This window comes from Carassius carassius, chromosome 23, assembly GCF_963082965.1.
Source record: "Carassius carassius chromosome 23, fCarCar2.1, whole genome shotgun sequence".
Taxonomy (NCBI): Eukaryota; Metazoa; Chordata; class Actinopteri; order Cypriniformes; family Cyprinidae; genus Carassius; species Carassius carassius.
Window position 1 is genome coordinate 30520859 of NC_081777.1, and position 24339 is coordinate 30545197.

At 34.8% G+C, this 24339-nt stretch overlaps 1 protein-coding gene across 2 annotated transcripts in view; it reads left to right on the forward strand.

Moving 5' to 3' along the window:
* The window catches only part of LOC132101750 (F-BAR and double SH3 domains protein 2), a 73765-nt gene that overhangs the window by 7387 nt on the left and 42039 nt on the right, over positions 1-24339 (forward strand). For both annotated transcript variants that reach the window (XM_059506933.1, XM_059506934.1), the window contains exon 3: positions 9396-9441. In XM_059506933.1, coding sequence (XP_059362916.1) covers positions 9396-9441 — 46 coding nt within the window. The remainder of the gene's footprint in view (positions 1-9395; positions 9442-24339) is intronic.

Below are 24339 nucleotides of genomic sequence, written 5' to 3' on the forward strand. Positions count from 1 at the left end.
CAAGCCCATACACATAAGCCCACAACTCTCAAAGGCTTTAATGAAATTGAGTCGGCCTGCCTCCCCAATCTCAAGGCTAATTTGATCAGAGAGGTATTTCATGAAAAGCCTTTTCATTCTTTCAACAGCATTCTCATACACCGAAACGCATCTGCTTGCTGACTTCAGGGGCCTGGACCATGATGGTGGCTGAACAAATTCAGAGTTACAGGATTAGTTTTGAGTTGAAAACCAAACCTCTCCAATCTGGCTTTGTTGGTACCATGCTGATCATCAACTTTCTTTGTCAACTCAGGCTTTGATCCTGAGTTTGTGGAGCGTGTGCACATGTATGTGATGACGTCAGAGTTACTTCATTATGAACTGGAGCTAAAACAGGGCTATTAAATTATATCATTGACATTCTGTCAATGTAATTCACCCAAAAATGAAAATTTGTCTGTGTTTTACTCACCTTTGAGGTATCCTAGGTGTATATGACTTTCTTTTTTCAGGTGAATTTTTCAGAAAAAAATTGTCCTGGCTCTTCCAAGCATTATCATTGCAGTGGGCATGCTTTTCTGTTCAACAGTCCATAAGATGTCGAATAAAGTGCGCATCCATAATAAAATGTGCCTGAGATAGAATGAAACAAAACTCTTTAATGGTGTCTACTGTGGATTTGGGCACCATTGACCTTCATTGTGTGGGGGACAAAAAAAGAGTTTTTGGGTGAACTGTCTTTTTAAGTATTAATCTGAGGAAAGTGTCTGTTATTATGTTATCATGTCTGTTCCTCATACAAAGCCATTATATGAATTCAGAAAACTAAAGTAGCAAGCAATTTGTATATATTACTTTTATGATGCAGTAAAATGATGACTCAAAAAGTTTGCAACATTCAGATGTCTTAAATATGAAGCAGCACAACTGTTTTCAACACTGATAATAAACAGAAATAATTCCTGAGCAGCAAAATGGAATATTAGAATGATTTCTGAAGGATCTTGTGACACTGAAGACTGGAGAAATGATGCTGAAAATTCAGCTGCGCATCACAGAAATAAATTACATTTTCAAATTTGAGTTCGAAGTTTTCAAGTTTGAAGTTGCAATAATATTACTGTTTTCACCACAAGTAGATCTCTTTATTTTGTTCTGTTCCTCACACAAAGCTATGATATGAATTCAGAACACCCATGTAGCACACAAGTTTATAGTGCTTTAATGATTTTTTATTTTAGTCATTATGAGGGTTCAAATTCCTAAACGTTGTTATGAGAAGTAGCAATAGTGATCCTTGCTTTAGCTAGCACCATAAATCTGTATTCTAGCACTTTCCCTGATGTCTTTATAGCGGTAGAACAATAGGAGCACGAGGCGCAGACATGCCTTCTGTCCTGGAGATGATCTGGAGGGCTGTGTGTGTGCTTGCTTGTGAGTCTTTGGTGTGGGGAAAAAGTAGATGACGATGATCTGGGAAGGAAAACAGTGCAAATTCCTGGAGATTTCAGACTGTGTCGTGAGGATGGAGGCTTTACTACACGTGAGGCGAGCAAAACAGATTCGGATGTGAAGAGTTAGCCAGTGTGTGATGTTATAGATTATGATGGGTGTTTTTCAGAAGGGGATGAAGGAATTTGAGAGGGCATGTGAGAGCAGGAGGTGCTGATAAAGGAAGGAGGAGATCTCCAGGAGGCCGTCTCCCTGGAGTTCACATTCTCTCATGCTCACTTTAACACAGAGCCATGTTCTCCCACACAAACACAGCGATCATAAGCAAATTCAACCGTACACCTTTATGAATTCTTAAAGAGATCAAGTGAGCCATATGCTTTAAACATGCTCCTTAAAGTCACGAAAACATACAGTTAACAGCCAAAATAAAGTTTTGCGTTAAGAAAATGTAGCCAATTTAAGGATTTTCTTTTTTTTTTTTCTTGTTTTCTTTTTTTGTAGTAAAATAAGTAATTTCCCCTCAATTTCTTTACTGCCATGCATCAGACATTTTAACCTCTTTATCTGAATCTCAAGTGGTGCTTTTTGAGATTATCTCTACTGTAATGCAGTCATTTTTAATTAAACAATCCCTTGCATATAAATATTTTAGTCTTTGAGTAATATTTCTTGAGTTTTTGGCAGTGTGCTTTATTGTCATGAAAGTAATGTTACAGTGTACGCTACAATAAAAAAAAATGACAGAAATGACAGTAAAGTCTTTGATAATATTTTCTATTTCAAATAAATGCTGTACCTTTGGACTTTATTTGAATCAGTAAATCTAGAACTAGAAAATGATCATGTCTTCCAACAAAAATATCAAGCAGCAAAAATGTTTTCGACGCTCATAACTAAAATAAATTGTTCCCTAAGCTGTTTTTAAGTTTTAATAATATTTCACAATTATAAAATAAATGCATCCTTGGTGAGCAGAAGAGACCTCTTTCAAAAACATAAGAATCTTGTCGACCCCAAACTTGAAAACAATCTTAATGTTCCTCAAAATAGGCTTCATTTTCTTTAATAAAAATATTTGTCTTTTGGAGTGTAATGTTACTCAGAAAAGTTATTTCAAAGGTTTTGTGAGGTTTACATACAGAGGACGTCACATCTCTCTCTCACACACACACACACACTTGGTCATCTGTGTTGTGTTACACATCATTACATCGGTCTCACACCCAAACAGCCTCTAATTGGAAAAGCTGGAAGTGAAACACAAGGCCTTGACCTCTCTGACCTCTTCCTCTCCTCTCACCAATAGCTCAGACGCCTCTGACATTCTTAATGAGATCTAAAACGCTCCTCCTAATGCCCATCGATTCTCTTATCTCATCTCTGAGTCTCTCCGTCCCTTTGTCTTGGCCTGTTGTTGTACTTTGTTTTTTATTCTCTGTATTTAACTCTCCTGCTCTCTTGTTCTTGTTAGTGATGTTCAAGTCGAGCATCACTATCACTGGTTCTCATGCTTGGAGGTAGTGGTTTTGACTCTTTAACCTTGAGAATTAAACTACTGTGTATCGTCCTGGTTTGTTTTTTAGTTTTTTCTTCGATCCAGACACGAATGATCCCTGAAATCATGTTTCTTACCAAATGAACAGATGTTTCATTTACACCTGCTAGATGATTAAACCGGTTTAAACAAATACACTGAAGGAGGTTCTCTTTTTAAAAAGTGGTTTGGATAAAACAAATAGAAAGTGTAAGTAGATCGTTATAATGATAAATGATTATATTAGCCCAGAAATAGTTCACGTTATCTTTCTTGGAAACTGTGTCATGTAAGGGTTACTGACCTCTGGAATTTTTTTATATGTTTATGACTGAACACACACACACACACACACGTCACTCTCCCATCTGTATGTTTTTACTGTGTTTATGACTGTTGTATTATTTCTTCTTAGGAAGTAATTAGTCTTTTAGCATTTTGTATATATAAATTTGTATAAACAACTGCAACCTTGTTACAGTGTCTCCCAAATCTTGAGTCATGCTTAAAGGAATAGTTCACCCAAAAAAGAACAATTGCTTGAAAATGTACTCACCCTCAGTCCATCCAAGATAAAGATATGTTTGTTTCTTCATTGAAACAAATTTGGAGAAATGAATCATAACATCACTTGTTCACCAATGGATGCTCTGCAGTGAATGGGTGCCGTCAGAATAAGAATCCAAACAGGGATCCAACAGATAAAAACATCACAGTAATCCACAGCACTCCACTCCAACAGTTAATGCCTTGCGAAGCCAAAAGCTGCATGTTTGTGATTAACAGATCCATCATTAAGACACTTTGGGCCAAAATATGAGTCCATAATAATGTTTCCTTGTGAAAAAGTCCATGCCCTGTTCTCTCTCACATCAAAATCCACCCACATATTTGTTTAGAACCTTTCTGGACCATTTTGGCTTGCAAACAGTGCTTGATCTGTGCAGATTTCTCCCCTGATTCAGACAAGATGGCTTTTTTTTTTTCAGTGGCGAAAGGAATACTGTATATAGGACTTGTTTAAATGATGGATTTGTTTCTTACAATATTCTCTTAGCATTTTACCTTCTCTCTTGTAAGTTCTGCCTATAAGATCAATGACATTGGCTGCATCTGTGTGTGTTTGTAGTTTTGTAGGAGATTCCTGGGTTTTCAGCCTGACTCTAGGCATTCAGATTCCTCAGCTCTGTCTCTAATGTGTTTCTGCACTAAACAACCCCTGCATAAAGTGCCATTCTGCCCACCAGAGTCCTGCTCGCAGTGAACACAGTGTGTCTCACTGCTTCTGTTTCTAAGTCCACTTAAAGTCAAAAAGAATCACAATTAACTAGATATTTTCATTTTCTGAATGTGTTGCTGTGTTTGTTAATTTCTGTTCGGTTGGTGGTTGTGGGACTAGTTACATGATTGAATTAGCGCATAACATGCAAGTTCTAATTCCAATCATTGCTTTATTGATTTGATAATTTTAGTGCCATTCAATCTGGGTTTTGCCCAGCTGTAGACAGACTCTCAGACCTGATGGGTCCAGAGCAGGAACCGTCATTAGATGTCCACGGCTCCTCAGACTCAGGCCTGCTCTGTAATTAGTCATTCTGAGGCTTGCTGTAATTATTGACTTACCCCATTTCCTCTTCCTCTGGATGTCTCCTCTGCCATCCCGAATCTCTTTGTTTCCTTGAATGTTCAGAATTTCATGCTACATAATATTTTAGAAAAACAGTGTTATTGTGGTAATTAGCAAAAATGAGTAAAAACCGCTTGCTCAATTTAACACAATAATAAGGTCTGGTATAATCTATTGGTTAAAGTGTTGATAAATTCATATCATGTACTGTTTGACATGGTGGAAACTAGTGGGAGGATTTTTTTTATGTTTTAGAGATTTTCTCATGTTCATCAAGGCTACATTTATTTGATCAAAAATGCAGCAAAAGTTGTGAAATTGTATTATAATTTAAAATACCTCTTTTATATTGTAATACATTTTAAAATGTTATTTATTTCTGTGATGCAAAGCTGAATTTTCTTCCTCCAGTCTTCAGTGTCACATGATCTTCAGAAATCATTCTAATATGCTGATTTGCTGCTCAAGAAACATTTCTTATGAGTGTTGATAACAGTTGTGCACTTCCATATTTTTGTGGAAACTGATACATTCAATTTTACAAGATTCTTTGATGAATAGAAAATTTAAAAGAACAGCGTTGATTTGAATAGAAATGTGTATTATGTCATTTTTGAATCAATTGAAAGCATCCTTAATGAAAAAAGTATTAATTTCTGAAAACTCTTGAACGGTAGTGTACACCACATTTGACTGCGTAGCTCACAGAGGAGACATATTAGTAGACGTGACCCCAGGCCAAGTGACCTCTGACCCTTACTATGGTGTTTCCTATGTAGGTCAGTCGTGGCAAAGAGTTAAACATCTGGAGTTCACATGCTCCACTGTCTGAATGCAGCCGCCTCTTGTGGATCGTACTTCCTGTGTCTATTAACCCTTTGACACCATTTGCCTTCTTCTCTTACCACTCTGCACTTGTGGTTGTCACCTTAATATCCTGTGCAAAGTGTAGAAAAAGATAATTATTCATCCCACTCCACGTGCATTCTTTGCCAAAAGTGTTTATTTATATTTAAATATTTACATTTTTATGTTTAGATGTGTGTGTGTGTGTGTGTGTGTGTGTGTGTGTATAAAATGTATGTGTTCATGTAAATATATTTATATAAATATTTGAAATATTATATTGTAATATATAAATATTACAAAAGGTGGCTACTTTGAAGAACCTAGAATATGACATATTTTCAGTTGTTTCACACTTTTTTGTTATGTATATAATTCCATATATAATTCCACATGTGTTAATTCATAGTTTTGAATCCTTCAGTGTGAATCTACAATTTTCATAGTCATGAAAATAAAGAAAACTCTTTGAATGAGAAGGTGTGTCCAAACTTTTGGTCTGTACTGTACATGTAGCTTTCTAGTCCAGCTAAAATGTGTGGCAAATTATTGTGTTGAGGATTATGATACAAGAGTAGAAGCTTGATTTTGCAACAGTGTTGTTGCAGCAGTAAGAGGATGTGTGGTAACACCTGCTTTCGTGTGAATGTGTCTCTGTCTGTCACTTGGAGTGTATGTGCGTGATCTGATGCATGTTTCCATTTATAGATGCCACTTGTGTAGATATCGACAGGCTTTATGCATCCCTCTTTTCCCTGTAATAAAAACATTTACAGTTAGCAGGACAACAGCACTCAGATGCTGATACAACAGACAAATTACAAAGCGAGTGATAGTTTGGCTTGTGTCCTTGATGTTCAAGAAGAAGGTTGTTTCAGTGGAGGGCATCTGGCAGACATCAGGCCCGGCTGTGTGTCGCTGTACTAGACCTCGAGGTCAAGCTCTTGATGCTCTTATGAAACCAGTGATGGTACAAATTAGCACCAGGTGTTCTTCATCACATAGAGCCAGATCATTTTCATTTTCACAGCTTTCCTCTTGACCACACACTCTTGCACGGTGTCATCCTGCTCCCTAGTTCTAAATAAAGATTATCAAGAAAATACTATTTAACTATATATATATATATATATATATATATATATATATATATATATATATATATATGCCTAAATTATGCACTTGTCCTTCCTTTTTCAAAATTTGCAAAACAGATGATGCATGCTTAATGCCATTTTAAATGTTTCAAATGTGTAATAAATATATTGAAGCATTTTAGAGCATGCATAAATGTATATAAATAAAAAAGAGGCTTTTTAATCTTCTTCTAACAACTCTAATTACTTACGTTTTCATGCACATTAGGGATGAAAGATAATTACAAACAGAATCTATTTTTAAAGACCAAAAATGAGGCTTCATAAATTTCTCTAGCAGCTTGTGGGACTTAAGAAAACATTTCTGGTGGTTTTTCCCCATGCATTCTGGGAATTTTTAGGGAGTGAGAGTATCAGTGCACTGGATTGATTTTGACACTGGGACGCCCTATAATGCTCAACTCCCTGGGCAGTGCACTCAATACTGAACTAGGGATCTGAATGAGACGCACCCTGGCTACCCACCTACTATATATTAGGGAAGTATTTGATTTTGTACGCATCCATAGTTTATTAGCACATTTGTTCATGGAATTAAGTTGGGCCTAAATAGATTAAATTAAGTCCTAGCATAAGGTCTCATTTGTAAACATTAGTAAACACAAATAAAATAATGTGAACTGATGTTTATGTTAGTATTTTTTTTTATAATGTTAAAGTTAATTCCTTAACATAATCTTACTGTTCAGAGTTACCAGATTTTTTTTTTTTTTTTTTTTTTTTAGTTAGGTTTGATTAAGTTTATTTTACTAGGATCCATTTGGGTCATTTAATATTTATACATGATTATTATAGAAAGGTGTAGAACCACCATCGTGCAACACTACAATCATTTTTTAACATATTTCAATGGACTGCACTATTTGTAATATAATTAAACCGTATTTTTATTCAGAGGTCAGAGAAGTCTAATAGATGTATTTTTTTTAAATACTTGTTTTTATTTATTTTAGATATTTTTCTTTTATTGATTTTAAATGTCTTTTATATTGTTGTTGTTGTGGTAAAGCTAGCCCTTGCTGCTGACATTGTGGTAAAAGAATAATGGCAACACCTTACAATAAGTTCCTATTAGTTTATGTTAGTTAACTAATATTACCTAACAATGAGGTAATATCCAAAATGATATTTTTTAATTTTCGTTCACATTAGTTAATGAACATACAAATCACTGTTAGTTCATGTCAACTCAGGTCCATTAAATAATAATAACAGACACAACATTTGATTTTAATAATGCTTTAGTACATTTTGGAAATAACATTAATAAGTGGTTTAGATGTATTTGTCATTGTTAGTTCATGTTAACGAATACTATTAACTAATTTGCTAAATTAACTACTGTTAACAAATGTAACTGTATTGGAAAGTGTTACCAAATGAATATGCACGTTTGTTGTTATTGCTATAAAGTTAGAATGCATGGATCTCGACAAATGATGGTGTAAATGAAGAAGCCTTTACAGTAGCTGTGAACTGGACTGAAATGCTTTAGGTGTGTTCACTGGCCCACAGACCCTCGGAAAGTGAAAAGCCATGAGTAAGCATGTGTGACATACCACATGAAACCTCTTCTCCCATAAACTGTGGCGCTATGTAAGCATCTCGGCCTGTTTTGATAGGTCCGGGCCACAGAGGGGTCCTGTAGTTTGGTTTCCTGCATATTTGGAAGTATTTCTGTGTGGAGGGGGAGGTGCGGAAATTCCTGTGTTGCATAAAAGCAATGTCACGGAGTCCACATACGCACATGCACTAAAACATCCCATTAACATGAACCGGCACCCATAGGATAGGACAGTCCCCAATACAACCCACCTCTGTGAGTTTAAAAACACATGCAATGAGTTGAACTGATTTGAAATTAAAATCAGAGGGTGTAGCAAAGGGATGGGATTATAGGAAAAGCCAAGCAAAACAAAACAGGATCTTGATGGTTTTTCGACATCTTGACTCAGACTGTACTCATTTGTGATGCTGCGAAGGGAGATGAATGCCCTCAAACCATCAGCTGTCTGGATGCCTCCTGCCCTCTGGCTCGAAAAGCAAACCAGTCATACCAGGAAGAATGTTAAAAACACCATCTCCACAGCCAACTGATGGTCTGATGTGTGAGGGAGATGAATAACTCTTGCTGTGGACTGTGGACCCTTGTGGTCTTTATTATGATTATGATTTAAATTCAGCATGAAACCAAAGCCGACCCTGTTTACATTCTTTATGCATATTTTTGGTCTTATTGTAAATGATATATAAATCTGCACTGAAAAAAAATAGTGTTGGGTTTACTTTGGAACAATTCTCTGAGAAATTGCACAATGTTGCACATAATTGAAAAGGCAAGTAACATTGAATTAAGCATGTATTTTTGAAGTAGAAAATACTTCTTATTTTAATAATCTTTTAAAGACTTAAAATAAAAACTTTAAGACAAAAAAATATATATATGTTCACAAAAATGTAAGTTTGCTTCACCCCATTTCCCTCGACAAGACCTGTTTGGTGTGATATTGAATGTCCCTCACAACCTCTGTACTCTCGTTTAGATACTTGTTTAGCTTTTTCGTGACAAGTAAAAGCTTTTAAAATCACAAAGGTTTTTTTCTGAGCTATTTTATGATGTAGAATAAAAGATGAAGATAACTTGAGCTTGCGATAAACACAGACATTATTTCAAGCATTTAACCAAAAACCCATTGACTTCAGGTCAGTGGAACTGGAAATGCTAAAATACTCAAATTGTTATTCTTTTGTGTTGTCTGGACGTTTTACACTGTGTTTTTCTTTCTAATTGCAGAACCTATAGCCAGAAAAAGGCCACGCTGGAGAGAGATTACGCACAGGTGAGATTACGGTTTTTGTGTTTCCTGATGATGATGATGATGTCTGAGGGTTTGTGTACATGTTCAGTCTTTTCACCAAAGTCTAGAGTGTTGATTACAGTCCTGTTGCATTGATTTATGTCACTCTGCAGCCGTGCAAACGTTCACTGCTCTTTTGGGAACCATCAAAACAACAGAAAATCCTTCGCCCACCCTGCTATATTGCTATAATGGGACCACTGGAAATCTGTTTTTCGACTTTATTATTAAGGGACCTCTAGTTTGATAATCATTCAGCATTAATGAGCCAATGTTTTTTGCTTTTCAAAGAAGTAAGAATCTGTCAACAGATGATTGATTTTAGCTAATTTACCATAAACCTGGTTGAGTTAAGCAGAAATCATGCCAGACTTCTTGTGTCTGAGTGTTTTAAAACTTCTGTCGTCTTTCAATGTTGGAAAGTATGCAAAGATCTTGTGCCAAGTTAAACTTAGCATAGTTGAAGTAAAAAATACAAGTAAACTTCTGTCTTGTAGTTTGCATCAGGCTTTATAGAAATTATTTCTGGTGTATTGTTGGATGCTTAATTATGACAAAACATATTGTCTTGTTGGTCAAGTATGTTTAATTATTTTGTTTGTTCCACATATTGCAGTTTTTGACATGAAAATAACCTAAGATGCTGACGTGTAATTAAATACATTTATAGTACTAATACTCCACATATTGCATGATTTAGCAGACATTTGCAAATGTGCATCACACTGAGGCATGACAAAGGTCACAGGTAATCAGTCCCTGAAATTATTAGAGTTCAGCTTGTATTACCAGGTTTAAGGTCACTTCATATTTCTTCAAATTTCACTTCTTGCATTTTGACATTAGACATCATGCCGACATTTTTTATTGCCAAGATAATGATTTTTTAAATTTTTTTATTGCACGGGTAATATCTTTTGTGCTTGTCAAGAAGATGGCACTGTTTGAAATGCATTGCACTTGAAGCTAATGCATTCCAGACTGTTTTATAGGTTAACAATGTTCTAGAAAGGTAAACTGAAATAGCATCTTGAGAAAATGCATCTGGTCTTCGTCGACCTCTGGATATCCTGCTGTGTGAAGTTTGGTTTTATGTGGTGAAAATCAAGTTTTCAACATTGTCATTTTGGTGTTTTTGACATGATTAAAGACCATGTGCAACCATGTGCAAATTCATCATTCAGGTGAAAGTGGAGCAGGTCTGAGCTGCTGTGATTGAGTGGAGGCGGGGAGTAATTTGCATATTCATGAGTCCACATATACTGAATGAGTTGAGGGTGTAGAGTTCCATTAAAGCCATTTTAAGGCACAAAAAAAATTATTCCACAGGAAATATGATGTCATTTTGATTATGAAAGTTTTAAAGGGATAGTGCATCCAAAAAAAATAAAACATTGTCATCGTTTACTCACCCTCAAGTTGTTCCGAACAAGAGAACACAAAAGAAGATATTTCATGTTGGTAAAATACATAAAATGTTTTTTTTTTTGGACAATTGATGGAAGCCATTGACTTACATAATATTTTATTTTCTGTTCTATGGAAGTCAGTGAGTAAATGATGACAGAATTTTGATATTGGGGTAAACTATCCCTTTAAGGGATCACATTAGGAACTGCAGGGGGGACATTTAACTGCAACTTCTGAGAAAATATAAATGAAACTGTTAGCTCTGCAGCATTCACAGCATAAAAAACAGGCATGACATTTATCAGATGTCACCCAAATGCTACGTCAAGAGAGGTGAATGGATGAATGCTGATCCTGAGATTATATGCCACAGATTATTAACCGTTGGATTAGGAGCTCATATTCTGTGCGGTCTTGTGTGTATGGTTGTACAGTGGTCTCAAGTAATGATTTTGGCTCTATTTTAGAGTATTTAGTCCATCACTACACTTAATTAGACTGTAATATAGAGTATCAACGTGTAAAGATCTTGCTATAAGGTTTATACTGCAGTAGATGTGTTTGCATGGCTGTAAAATTCCAAATAAATACAGGAAAATAGGCAAATGAGATGATGTGAATTTCAGTCATCTTAAACATTATAATGCTGATAATACGCAAATGCCACATGGTCTTAATGGAGTTGTGCACACACACACACACACACACCAGATGTATGACACATGGGCAAACATTTTGGTTGATTTAGATTATAATTAAATTGGAAGAGTTTTCTTTATTCCAAAACTGTCTTCTAAGCTAATGGGCTATTTGCATGCATTTGCGATAAAGTTTATAGAGACTTGAACTTTGACACTGAAAGTTTGACGTTACTTAACTTTATCATAAATGACTTTCATAACTGAGATGCCAGAATTTGGTGTGGTTAGTGATTTTACAGGTGGCCTTTTGTGGTATTGTTAATATTTAACTTATATTGTGTGCTTCAATAGTGTTTAATCGATTTTTGTTTACTGAATGGCACACTTTCAAAATCCATTGGACATAATTACGAATCCTAAAAGGATTTTTTTAGGTTGATCTCAATTTGCCTACTTTCAAAGTTGTATATGCAAAATTGGGATTAGTGTATCCCAAATCATAGTATATTAAAATAGCATGACTAGTGTACCCTAGTTTTTTATATATATATATATATATGTGCATGGCTTTTGAGCAAATATTGTTAACGGAGGCTTGTTACATTTTCAGTAGTAATGTTTTTGTAATTATTTGTAGTACTAGTATGCAAATGCAGTAAAATGCAGTGCAAGTTCATGGTAAAAAAAACCCCAAAACAACAAAGTTCATTACCCACAGAAACTCCCAGCAATCAGACAGTTGCAGCAAGAAAATCATACCTAAAGAGCTTGCAGGGAATGCCCACTCCTATGAAGTACCGTGAAATATGTATTCAGTCTTTCTGTGGTGTCAAATTTGTCCAAATTGTTTTGTTTTATTCAAATGTGATTGTCTCACAATGTTTCAGTCTATTGCAGTTCCTTTGTTCCTCATTTAAACTGTTAAGTAAACAGTCTTGTACCTTTTGTCTTTTTGTCTGATTTTCAAATACTTTCTTGCTCTAAATGAACATTTGTAATGCTGTGATTTCAAATCCCTATGGGGAAATGAAAGGAGAAAATAGTTATGAAACCAGTGCTGCTAAAAAAGTGGACGGGCTCCAATGCACTCTGTTGTTGTTGATGAGCAGAGGAAAGGTGAAGGGGCGGGGCTTAGAGCTCACTTAAAAGGTTCTGATGTTGCCATGGTGATGCTGTCACTCATTTTCTACCAAAACAAGCCACAATCTGAAAGTTCCCTTTAGCAAGTTTGGTTGGATAGACTAATTCCTTTTTTCTTTGAATGGACCAGTTTTAGTTTGATTAATAAAATGACTGAAAGTGAGCTTGAGAGCCATCCATTCAGGTCCATGAGGCGTTTCTCACAGTCTTTTATCCTTTATCGCACTTGGCATGCTGGCCTACTCACGGCTCGCACATGAACTCTGTGCGCTGTGCAGCTGTCCACACAAATAAACATTGTTTTATTGCCCAGGCCTGACGAACAGAGGAACACTTGTTTTTTAAAGAAGAGGGGGCAAGGAAGGGGGCGTGGCTTTGGAGCTGGAGTCAGTCTATCCTGTGAGCTGAGCCAGCGCTGTGATTGACTCGACCGCAATCACCGCTGTGATGAGACATCCAACATCACCGCTGGGATGGAGGGAGAGAGAGAGTGCTTCAAGACATTTCAAGAAACCTCCCTGCAAAGTTACTGTACTGTTAAAACTTAATTAAATCAACATTGGGTGTGAGCATCCTTTGCATTTGAAGCAGCTTTTGCCCTCGAGGCTCTTGTGCATAGTTTTTCAGGGAGCTTTGCAAGTAGGTTACTTCAAGTGTCTTAGACGCTGCCACAGTTCTTCTGGATGAAGTCTTTCTCAGTTTGTTCTGTTTCTTCATGTTGTTTTCAGACAGACTGATGATGATGAGATCAGATTTCTGTGTGGAGCACTGGCTGCTGTCTGTCTCCTCGTGCAAACAAAAATCTTATGGCAAAATGAGCATTTGGAAATCTAAACTGATTTCCTACTGACACACTACAGCAAAAAATAAAAAGATAGAAATATATATAGTGCACTGTGTAATATTATTTTATTTTGATATTTTAATAATAGTTTTTTTTATAATAAAAATCACTTTTTAAATATATTTGTATAAAATGTTTAAAAATGTATTATTTAATCAAATTTTACCTACTGATAGCAACAAATTCTAATTAGTTTAAATAGACATCATTTAGTATATTTATTCATAATATTATATAAATTATCATGTAATTATTGCTTGGTTTATTATTTATTATAATCTTTTGTGAAATAATTGTGTAGTAGCCTTACTGTTTTACTAAACCAGGAACCAAAAAAAAAAAAAATCTTTTAAATGCTAAATTTATTCTTCAAGTGCAGTATACTTCAGATGGGGGCTTTGCGTTGACCTCGTGTGACCCTCTTGGTGGACAGGAAGGATAAATGAATATTGCTAGATCTCTTTCTACTGGAGCGTGTCTGGATAGCACAGTAACACATGGAGAAACTCACTCTCTCTCTTCACTATTCTCCGTCTTTCTGTCTTTTCTCTTTTTGTTCTTCTTCTCTAATGAGTTGTCCGTGTGCTGCTGGCTCCTGATACGGAGAAAAGGCAGGAATGACAGGATGAAGGCTGAGAGATTGGGAGAGGAGTGAGAGCAGGGGCTTTGAGAGACTTTATTCTGCCTGACACATCTCATGAGCTCACTTTACACAGCGCAAGCATACATAAGACATGCCTGACACACATGCACATGAGCTCCGTACCCACACTGACCTACAGCTGGCAGATAAGATCCTGTAATCTATATCATACTGATTAGTGCTGCTTAATTAAAATGCTTAAGGACATACCTTGGGGGTAAGAATCTTTTTTTTTTTTTTTTTTACCTTACATTGAAATATTCCAATAATATTTTTTATTGTGATTCTTATTTTGTGTAAAAAAAATAATAATAATTCATTTAGGGTTTTTTTGTTAAATACAAAATTATATTATTATATCTTAAACGTATATTTTTAATTTACATCAAAATATTGCAATAATATTTTGTATTATTCTTAGTATTTAATACTCTTACTTCACAATGAAATATTGTTGTAATATTTCTTATTTAAAGATTTGTATTTAATAGTAGTAAAAACAATAATAACAATAATAATAATACAAATAATAGCAATTATTATTTTTATCATTGAATACTAATTTCATTTTTGTAACCTTACAATTATAATGATATTTGATTTTATACTTTCCTTTAGTAGTAGTAATTTATTATTATTGTTATTATTATTGTTATTAATATATTAATTGTATAATTTTTTTATTTTATTATCATCATCATTATTTTTGTTGTTATTATTATTATTATTATCTATGTGTGTGTGTGTGTGTGTGTGTGTGTGTGTGTGTGTATAAATATATAAAATCCAAACATTCGGGGCCAAATTGTGCATCCCTACAAAGAAGCAACCAATCTGGAACTTAAAAAAAGAATTGTGGAGCCATTATCTTATTAGCTATTTAACAATGAATAATTGTTTAATTACATTTAATTTTAAATGTAGTTATTTGCCCTTTTCATTTAGGCTACACAGACTATTATGTAATGTTAACTAATAGCCAAGTGGGTTAGCATTATCTTGTAGTCTAGACACTGGCTAAAGCTGATGGATAATGATAACTAGGCAATGCTAACCTATAGCCAAATAGTTATTTTTCTCCATTTCCCATTTCAGCTCTTTTTAGTATCTTACAGTTGCATCATTCCTCTGTCCCATTCGTACATCTAGTGCTCTTTTCCCACAGATTGGGTTGCATTTGCACGACCTGTGCTGACAATGTTATTAAATGGCTGCATTTTTAGAACTTCCAGTGGGAATGTGAAATCTGGCTGATTTTTGGCTTGTCCAGCAGGAACAGACCAGGCTTTTGAACCTTTGGCCTTCATAATATGTAGATTACACGCTCCCTGTGTGTAGGCAGAGACATAGCTAATTGTCAGTCACATGTGGGAGTTAGGTCATAACGTACTGAACTTTGACGCATAACTTATCCCACACCATTTGTAACCACCCCAGCAACCACCTAGAAACATGCTAATAATCGCAACCCACACAGTGCATTGACTGTCGCATTGCAAGATCCACTGTAGGTTTGCTCAGGCACCAACCACAAATCACTGAGGGTTGAAAAAGCTTATTGAGCGAAAGAAGCTTGTGTATGTGCAAATCTCAAGGGTAAATAAAGGATTATATTTGTGTCTGCATGCATCAGATCTCTCACAGTTGGTTTGTCTGAGAGTGTGAGAGAGAAGAGAGATTTGGCACATGGACCTGTGTGTTGACCTGTCACTGTGAGATCTCAGTGGAAAGTTTCCAGCTAAAATGAACATTGGTGGCAATAAAACATCAACAACTTCTATTCCTTTCACACAAATTAAGATTTTGGGGGCATATTATCAATTAATAAACACTTATTTGCATGCAGTTTGTTCTCCATAATACTATGTTATGACCTCAAAATGCTTTTACCATAGTGCATGTAAAGTAAAGTAATGGATGTTGATGTTGCATCACATAACCAGCTCCATATACGTGTTTTTTCTGATGTGGTACACTTGCGATGTAAAGCAGTCTCAAAAAATGGCAGCGCATTCCAGGATTACCTTATGTGCAAAATATACATCATGCAGTATTTTCTAAGAATTTGGCCAAAATATGTAATCATATACACAATCACTTGGGGGGAAGTCGTGGCCTAATGGTTAGAGAGTCGGACTCCCAATCGAAAGGTTGTGAGTTCGAGTCCCGGGCCGGCAGGAATTTGTGGGTGGGGGGAGTGCATGTACAGTTCTCTCTCCACCTTCAATACCACGACTTAGGTGCCCTTGAGCAAGGCATCGAACCCCCAACTGCTCCCTGGGTGCCGCAGCATAAATGGCTGCCCACTGCTCTGGGTGTGTGCTCACAGTGTGTGTGTGTGTGTTCACTGCTCTGTGTGTGTGTTCACTGCTCTGTGTGTGTGCATTTCGGATGGGTTAAATGCAGAGCACAAATTCTGAGTATGGGTCACCATACTTGGCTGAATGTCACTTCACTTTTTTTTTTTTTAATTATGCTTCCTATACATTTTGAAGCAGCTTTTAAATCAGGAGCAAACCTATAATTTAACAAGGAGGCGCAGCAAACCTGCAAAAGTTACATTTACAAAAAAAAAACACAATTAAAGTTTTTAAAAGACAAATTGCATTTACACTTTTGCCCCAAATCTTGCATCCTTTCCTTACCTTACTATTATAGTTTATTTATAGTTGTTAAAGTGTAATATATATATATATATATATATATATATATATATATACATACACACACACACACACACACACACAAATTTTGCTATTAGTTTTTTTGTTTTGTTTTATGTTTATGTAGTTTTTATGATGTCAGTTATAGTGAAGTACTTAAAGTTAAACTAAAAAAAGATTAAAAACTCATAGATATACAATTATAGTTTTATTCCTATTTTGAATAGGTTTTTATTTTTGCATTTTTAATTATTAAAACGATGTTGTGTTTTTGTCATTTTTATTACCTTTTTAAAAATATGTCTATTTAGCTGTTATTAATTCTGTCAGTCTTAGTTTTGGTTATTTTAGTACTTTAAGTTAAACTAAACAAAAATGAGCAAAAATGAAACCAAAACTACAAAGAGAGCTGCACACACTTTCTCTCTCTTCCCACCATCCCACTTTTCCCAGCGGACAGATTGGGCTGTAATTAAAGGTTTTAATATCTCCGTCCTTTCACTTTAATCTAGTTATTCTCAGCAGGATTGTGACACTCATCTGTCAGCTTTAATTATCATGCCAATGATCTTTCATTATTGCAGTTGTGCATGTCAGCGACACTCATCAGGCCTTTCAGTTGTGGCTTTATCTCCACGTTCTGCTAACCGTGTAGAGATCACAATAAACCAGCCGCAGCCGTTCAGAAATGCATCTTCATGAGCAGCGCTGGAATGCAGAGCCTTTTCCATCCTTCTCTCCAGCTGAGACACAATCAGCCTGACGTCCGCACTGCAGCTCTGCCCCCTTCACATTTGCTCCTCCAATCCCCCTCGCTCTCAGCTCCCCTTCCTGGGAAAGTCTCCGGGAAAGGTCTTGCATTTGCATAATCGTCTTTAGTGCCATTGTGGGCGGGCTCTCGGGGAGAGCTGAAGCAGTCACTGGTCGGCTCAGCCACCTGTCCAGAACAAATCAAGCGGCTCTTTGTGCAGCGGACGGCCCCCTCCCCGCTCGCGCTCACATCCACATGCTAATGAATAAATTGATTAAATATGACTTAGATGGACAAAAGAGAACCATTAGTCTGTTAACGAGAGCCCTGAGGATTTATTTGCTTGAGTGTCAGGATAAATTGCGATATATTAATCTGTTTTATTTGTTTAACTGTAAGTATATGTTCATTGATTGCATTCTTCAACTTAGCATTCTAAAAAAAAAAATCCTGTATATGTGCAATGCAGCTCAACTCAATGCAGTTATTCTTACATTTATTGAATTTTTTTTATTTTATTTTTTAAATGAAATCATGATAGTTTTTTTTAGATTTCTCAAAGAAGTTTCTTTGGCTCATCAAGGCTGCATGTAGTTGATCAAAAATGGCAGTAAAAACAGTGAAATTTTATTATAATTTAAAATAGCTGTTTGCTATTGTAATATCTGTTAAAATGTCATTTATTCCTGTGATGTGCAGCTGTATTTTCAGCATCATTCCTCCAGTCTTCAGTGTCACACGATCTTCAGGAATGATTTTAATATGCTGATTTACTGGTCAAGAAACATTTCTGATCATTATTAACATTGAAAACATTATTTTGAGGAAACTGGAACACTTGTTTATTTTGAAGAATTCTTTGATTAAAAACAAAAACAGCATTTATTTGAAATGGAAATCTTTTGTAACATTATAAATGTCTTTACTGTTACTTTCAATGAAATTAATGCGTGATTTAATGAATTAAATCATTAATTTTAATAATTAGAATACATTTTTACATTAAAATACATTTTAATAAATTAATTTTAAAAAATGGTATTTTATGTGGTCCAAACAACAATGTACACAGTAACTTTCAAATCTTTTGAAATGTTTATTCCTTTCAGATGAGAAATAGTCCTTTTAAATAAATAATTTGTGATAATTGACTTTTTGTTATATGGTTACTAGGGTGCTCTGAGTGGTTTGCAGGGAGTTGCTTAATAGCCCAAATCAAAGAGTCGGTTTGTGAAATATTCTGTCTTTAGATATGGTTTGGGTTTATGAGAATCATTTATTTATAAATATATATATATATTTATTTATTATTTATTATATATATATATATATATATATATATATAATAAATAATAAATATATATATATAATAAATAATAAATATATATATATATATATATATATATATATATATATATATATAAATATATATATATATTTATATATATAAATATATATAAATATATATATACTTATTTATTTATATATTTATTTATTTATTTATTCTTATATTTATATATATATATATATATATTTATTTATTTATTTATTTATTCATGTATTTATATATATATATTTATTTATATATATATATATTTATTTATTTATTCTTATATTTATATACATATATATATATATATATATATATATATATATATATATATATATATATATATATGAAATATAAACATGCGCAATTATACAAAAATCACTTTTTAAAAACTACAACAAACTAATTGTTTGAACTACAACAAGCATTTTCCGGGATTTGTGATATCACAAATATTGACGAATGGGATGTGAATTGGTTGAGCTGCACTAGAGAAGGCAACAAGTGTGATATATATGTAGTTGACCATGAAGACTGGAAGAGAAAAAAATAACTCCTTATATTCAGGTGTGCAGAATTATGAGGCACTTTTCCTTTACTGATAAAATGAGCCAAAAAAAAAAGACATTTCACTCAGACTGAAAAAACCAAAATTATTAGATCCTCATGAGAAATATTCAAAATTAGATCACTACAGTAAATGCAAAGTAAAGACATGACCACTGGACAGCAAAATGCTTACTGGGTCAGAAGGGTCAGGAAAAAAAAACAGGTGGAGAAGAACAGAAACACGTAAACTGCAAAAGAATTAAGAATTAAAGTGAAGAATTAGGTGTGACACTATCAGGGAGCATTTAGTTGACAGTGCCACCATTTTCCAGAACTGCAACTTTCCTGGAGTCTCAGAATTACAATGTGTCAGGTTCTGAGAGACGTAAAAGATCCCAAAAAATGACTTAATTAGAATAGCATGACGTATTGTGGAATATTATTTATTAAGACCTTATATATAGGCTTTATGAACAGATAGGTTTTGAGTGATTCTTGAAGGACTAGCATCACCTCCTCTTGTACGATGGTTTGAGGAATATATCTTCCAGATAGTACCGCCACTCCCTATATGCAGAGTATGCAGTCTTCGTAGGGCACCAACTCCCAGAGAGGGCACCATCCCAGTTGCTCAAAAAAAAAAAAACCATGCTCCATTCTCCCATCCGCGCTCGCATCTCATGTTTGCGGCTCACTGTTCGTAATTGATGGATGGACATCTATGCCCGGGTAAAGGACATCAACAATCAGGCACAGAGAAAAGAAAACTAAAGAAAGTAAACAAAAAAAAAACAGGCATAAAGTTGGCTTGACATTGGACATTCGAGAGTCTCAAATTTAGGGGCCGTCTCTAAAGTTACATGTGATATTGTTATACACTTTTCTAACGTCAGTAGCATTTGAAGAAAATGACTTACAGTCATAAAAACAACTGTAATTGTTCATCTAGGTGACAGCTATAATGCACAATTAAATTGAATGTTTGATATTTATTAAAACAAACTGTAAGACATATGTAAATTATGCTACTTTTTCACATGGGCTCAAACGCAAATTTGAAGCTCAATAGCATTTGAGGAGAAATTGCCCATAAAATTGTTGTAAATCACATAATATAAAAACCTGCACTACTGTTCAAAATGTGTTTATATGTGTATGTATAATGTAATGTCTACCATAGTTGTTTGGACTACATAATCTACTATTCTAAAGTTTGGGGTCATTAAGATACATATTTTTAAAGATATTAATACTTTTTATTTAATAATGATGCATTAAGTATTTGATCAAAATTGACAGGAGAAACATTTGTAATGTTTCACAAGAGCTTTCTATTCATTACACAGTCCTGAAGTCCTGAATAAAATATATATTCAGGTTTCCACAAAAATATGAAGCAGCACAACTGTTTTCAACTTTGATAATAATCAGAAATGTTTCTTGAGCAGTAAATCAGTATATTAGAATGATTTCTGAAGATCATGTGACACTAAAGACTGGAGGAATGATGCTGAAAATACAGCTGAGCATCACAGGAATACATTACATTGTAAATTATATTATAATAAGAAGCACATATTTGAAATTGTTGAAATATTTCACAACATGACTGTATTTTTGATTAAATAAATGCAGCATTGGTGAGCAGAAGAGATTCAGCTCTAATTACTTCTCAAGGGAATCAAATATTCTGTCCTCTAGGGATGAGAGATGTTTTATTTATTTTATTAATGCACAGCTTTAGCGATGAGGATTATGGGAATGCATTATTAAAGGCACATTAGCAAAAACATCCTCTTTAATTCTATGGCTCAGAATTGTTGACTCCATGTGAAAATGAGTTTGTGAAAAGTGATGTTGATGTGAAGTTCCTGAGATTATGAAAAGCATTAATCCCGTTTGCGTCAGTGGGTTTCTTTGTCACAGGTATCTCTCTCGCTCTGTCGTGACTCGGCTTACATCAGCATCAGTGGATTTTCTAATCCTGCACGACTCTGTCGACTGCAGCTGAACACCAGAGAGGGCATGATGTCATGGTCTTCTCCTGATGGCATCAACGGTCACACTTCAGGGTGGTTCTGACACGACTAGAGAGTGATAAAGAGAAATGGATAGACAGACGGACCTCCAGTAGAGTGTGAGAACAAATACAAGCGGTGTGTGTGTGTGTGCTGACAATAGCCCTTTTAAAAAGGCCGTAAAACACATTAAGCTCCAGCACAGTGGAGCCAGATGCTCTTCCAGGTACAGAGATGGAGCCAAGTGTGCATCAGTATGTCAGGGAGAGAGAGGATGCTTGTGTACTTCTGCATGAGAATCACTTTGTATCAACTCAACCTTTTTAATTTGCACCGTTTTTACATTTCCCTAAATGTAATGTTAAAATTGATTGTGGTTGTTTTACTCGTTAGTCAAACAGTCTCTTTATGCCTGTGTTTTTTGGATAGAATTAAGAACACTGTAGGCCAGATTTTATGGCAGTAGTCAAAACTGTATGTTAGATTGTTGGATCCCTAAATAATTACTTCAAAAGTTGTTCATATGGTGAGATCGATGGCATAACCTTCTTTTTCTTCCTCAAATTCATGACAAGCTTCACAGGATTCATGCTGTGCCCAAATCAGATCGCAGTTGTTTAACATTTGAAGAAATAAAGACAGCCATAATCTTGTAATTTTACAGTTGTACTGCCAATAAAATTGTTATTTAGTACATTTTTACACACACATATATATATATATATATATATATATATATATATATATATATATATATATATATATATATATATATATAAATATTTTTATTTTACTGTGAAATATTACAATTGTAAATCTTTTTAATTTTTCATCTTTTTAATTTTTGTTGTAATAATAATCATCAAGCAAAAATAATAATAACAATAATAATAATTAATTACTTATTATTTATTTATACTTATTTAAAATTATTTATTTTGTCAAATATTACAATAACAATATTTGTTTACTATTTTTATTTTTGAATAATAAGATAAATTAAAAGATGATGATGATAATAATAATAATAATAATGAATAACTTATTATTATTATTATCATCATATTGATATATAACACATTTTTGGCAAATTTTCTGGCCATAAAAATAAGCTAATTTTCCCCCCAAATTGCTATTACATTTCTTTTCCCCCAAATTATGAAGCCCTACCTGAATGGTGTACTATTTCTGGTGATGTTTTCAAATTTGTGCATATACTTTTGTGCTAATATTTCATGAAAATTATTAGCCAAAACCCCTGGCTCAAGTTTAAGACTTTGATTTCCCCCAGAAAAACCGCATTAAATATGAAAGCCGTACAATCTTTAAGTGAATGCCATATATATTAAAATGGCAATTTTAACTGCATGCTAAGGGGTCATTCACACAGAAAGCAGTTTTGCAGTGACAACCCAGGGCAGGGGAACATTTTTGAAAAGTTGAACAACTTTTAACATGAGGGCAGTTTTTTTTTTTTACAATGCTGTGTCATGTGCAAAAGTCTCGTCTAGCTCAGATTTAACAATGGAAAAGCAATGCAGTGGAATGCAAAAATGCATTGTGTGTAAATGACTCCCAAACATTTCAAATGCTTACAGTATGTGACGAAGTCGTAGACGTAGAATTAAATTGTGGCAGTACTTTCTAATGTTAAGCTACCGCATTAATGCATGCTCAATACTTTTAGTGTGTGTGAATTGGGATTGAATCGTTATGCAGACGTATCTGTGAGCACTGATGTTGAGGTGCAGGTTGACTTTACTGGTGAAAGATGGGCGGGAAAGTAGCTGTTCCAATAGAAACGTGAGGAGTCAGAGTTGGGGTGCATGTTGTTGTTTTTTTTTTTTTTCTAGAGCAGGTCATTCCAAATCCAGATGTCTCAATCAGGTCCTTTCCTCACTCCTTCCATAGGAATTTTCATCACGTAACGCAACACAACACATGCCTCCATCCCACCTGCTGTGTCTGACTGTATTAATCAGAATGACAAAGCGTAAAATGGCCACGATCGATTCTCACACTCCTTTTTGAGCGGCGCTGGCACACTTTAATAGTGTTTTAATGCACCATGTCTTCATTAAACCGCTGATAATGTGGCAGCGCCGGCCCCAAGGACAGATCGCTTCCAACAGGCTGGGTGTGATGTTTGGACGTAAGAGCTCTGGGGGCATCCCAGCGTTTGCGGGAGTTTGGGGAGTTTGCGCACAGGGACTCGACATCTGCGCCAAATCCAAGCACGGTTTGGTTGCTGCCAGAAAACCAGAGCTGTTTTGGTGTCTGTTTGGACTCAAACCAGAGCGCCTCTTTTTGCAGAGCAATGCAGTTGGGAATCGTATCTCTCAGAGGAGTCATTCAATCGTGGGCCGAGAGGTCAGAGGTCATGGGGTGAAAGGCGGTATTAAATCATCTCCTGGTGTCTACGTCTTTCTGAACCCCTAATTAGAAGTCATGCATGCCTTTTACTGTGGGCGAAATTTTTACATTGCTTATTAAAAGCGGTATTTAAAAAAACAAATTGGTTAGCCTAAGGATTATAATTCAGGGACCTGGTATATTTCTAGACACCAGGATTGCATTGATTTTACTCGGTCTAGTAAAAATCCAAGATCTATTTTTTTGTTCTTATTAATATAAGGGGTGTAAAAATGCACTCATTTATTGCTGTTGAATAAATAATTATCTTTTTAAAAGCTTTTTGCTACAAACATTTGGGGTCTGTAACTTTTTTTTAAAGAAAGTTATACTTCTATTGATGAAAGATACATTAAATGCAGTAGCTCAAAAATGACAGTAAAGATATTTGTAATATTACAAAAGATTTATATTTCAAATGAATGTTGTTCGTTCTTCATGCTTTATCATGGATTTCACAAAATAAAATAAAAACATGA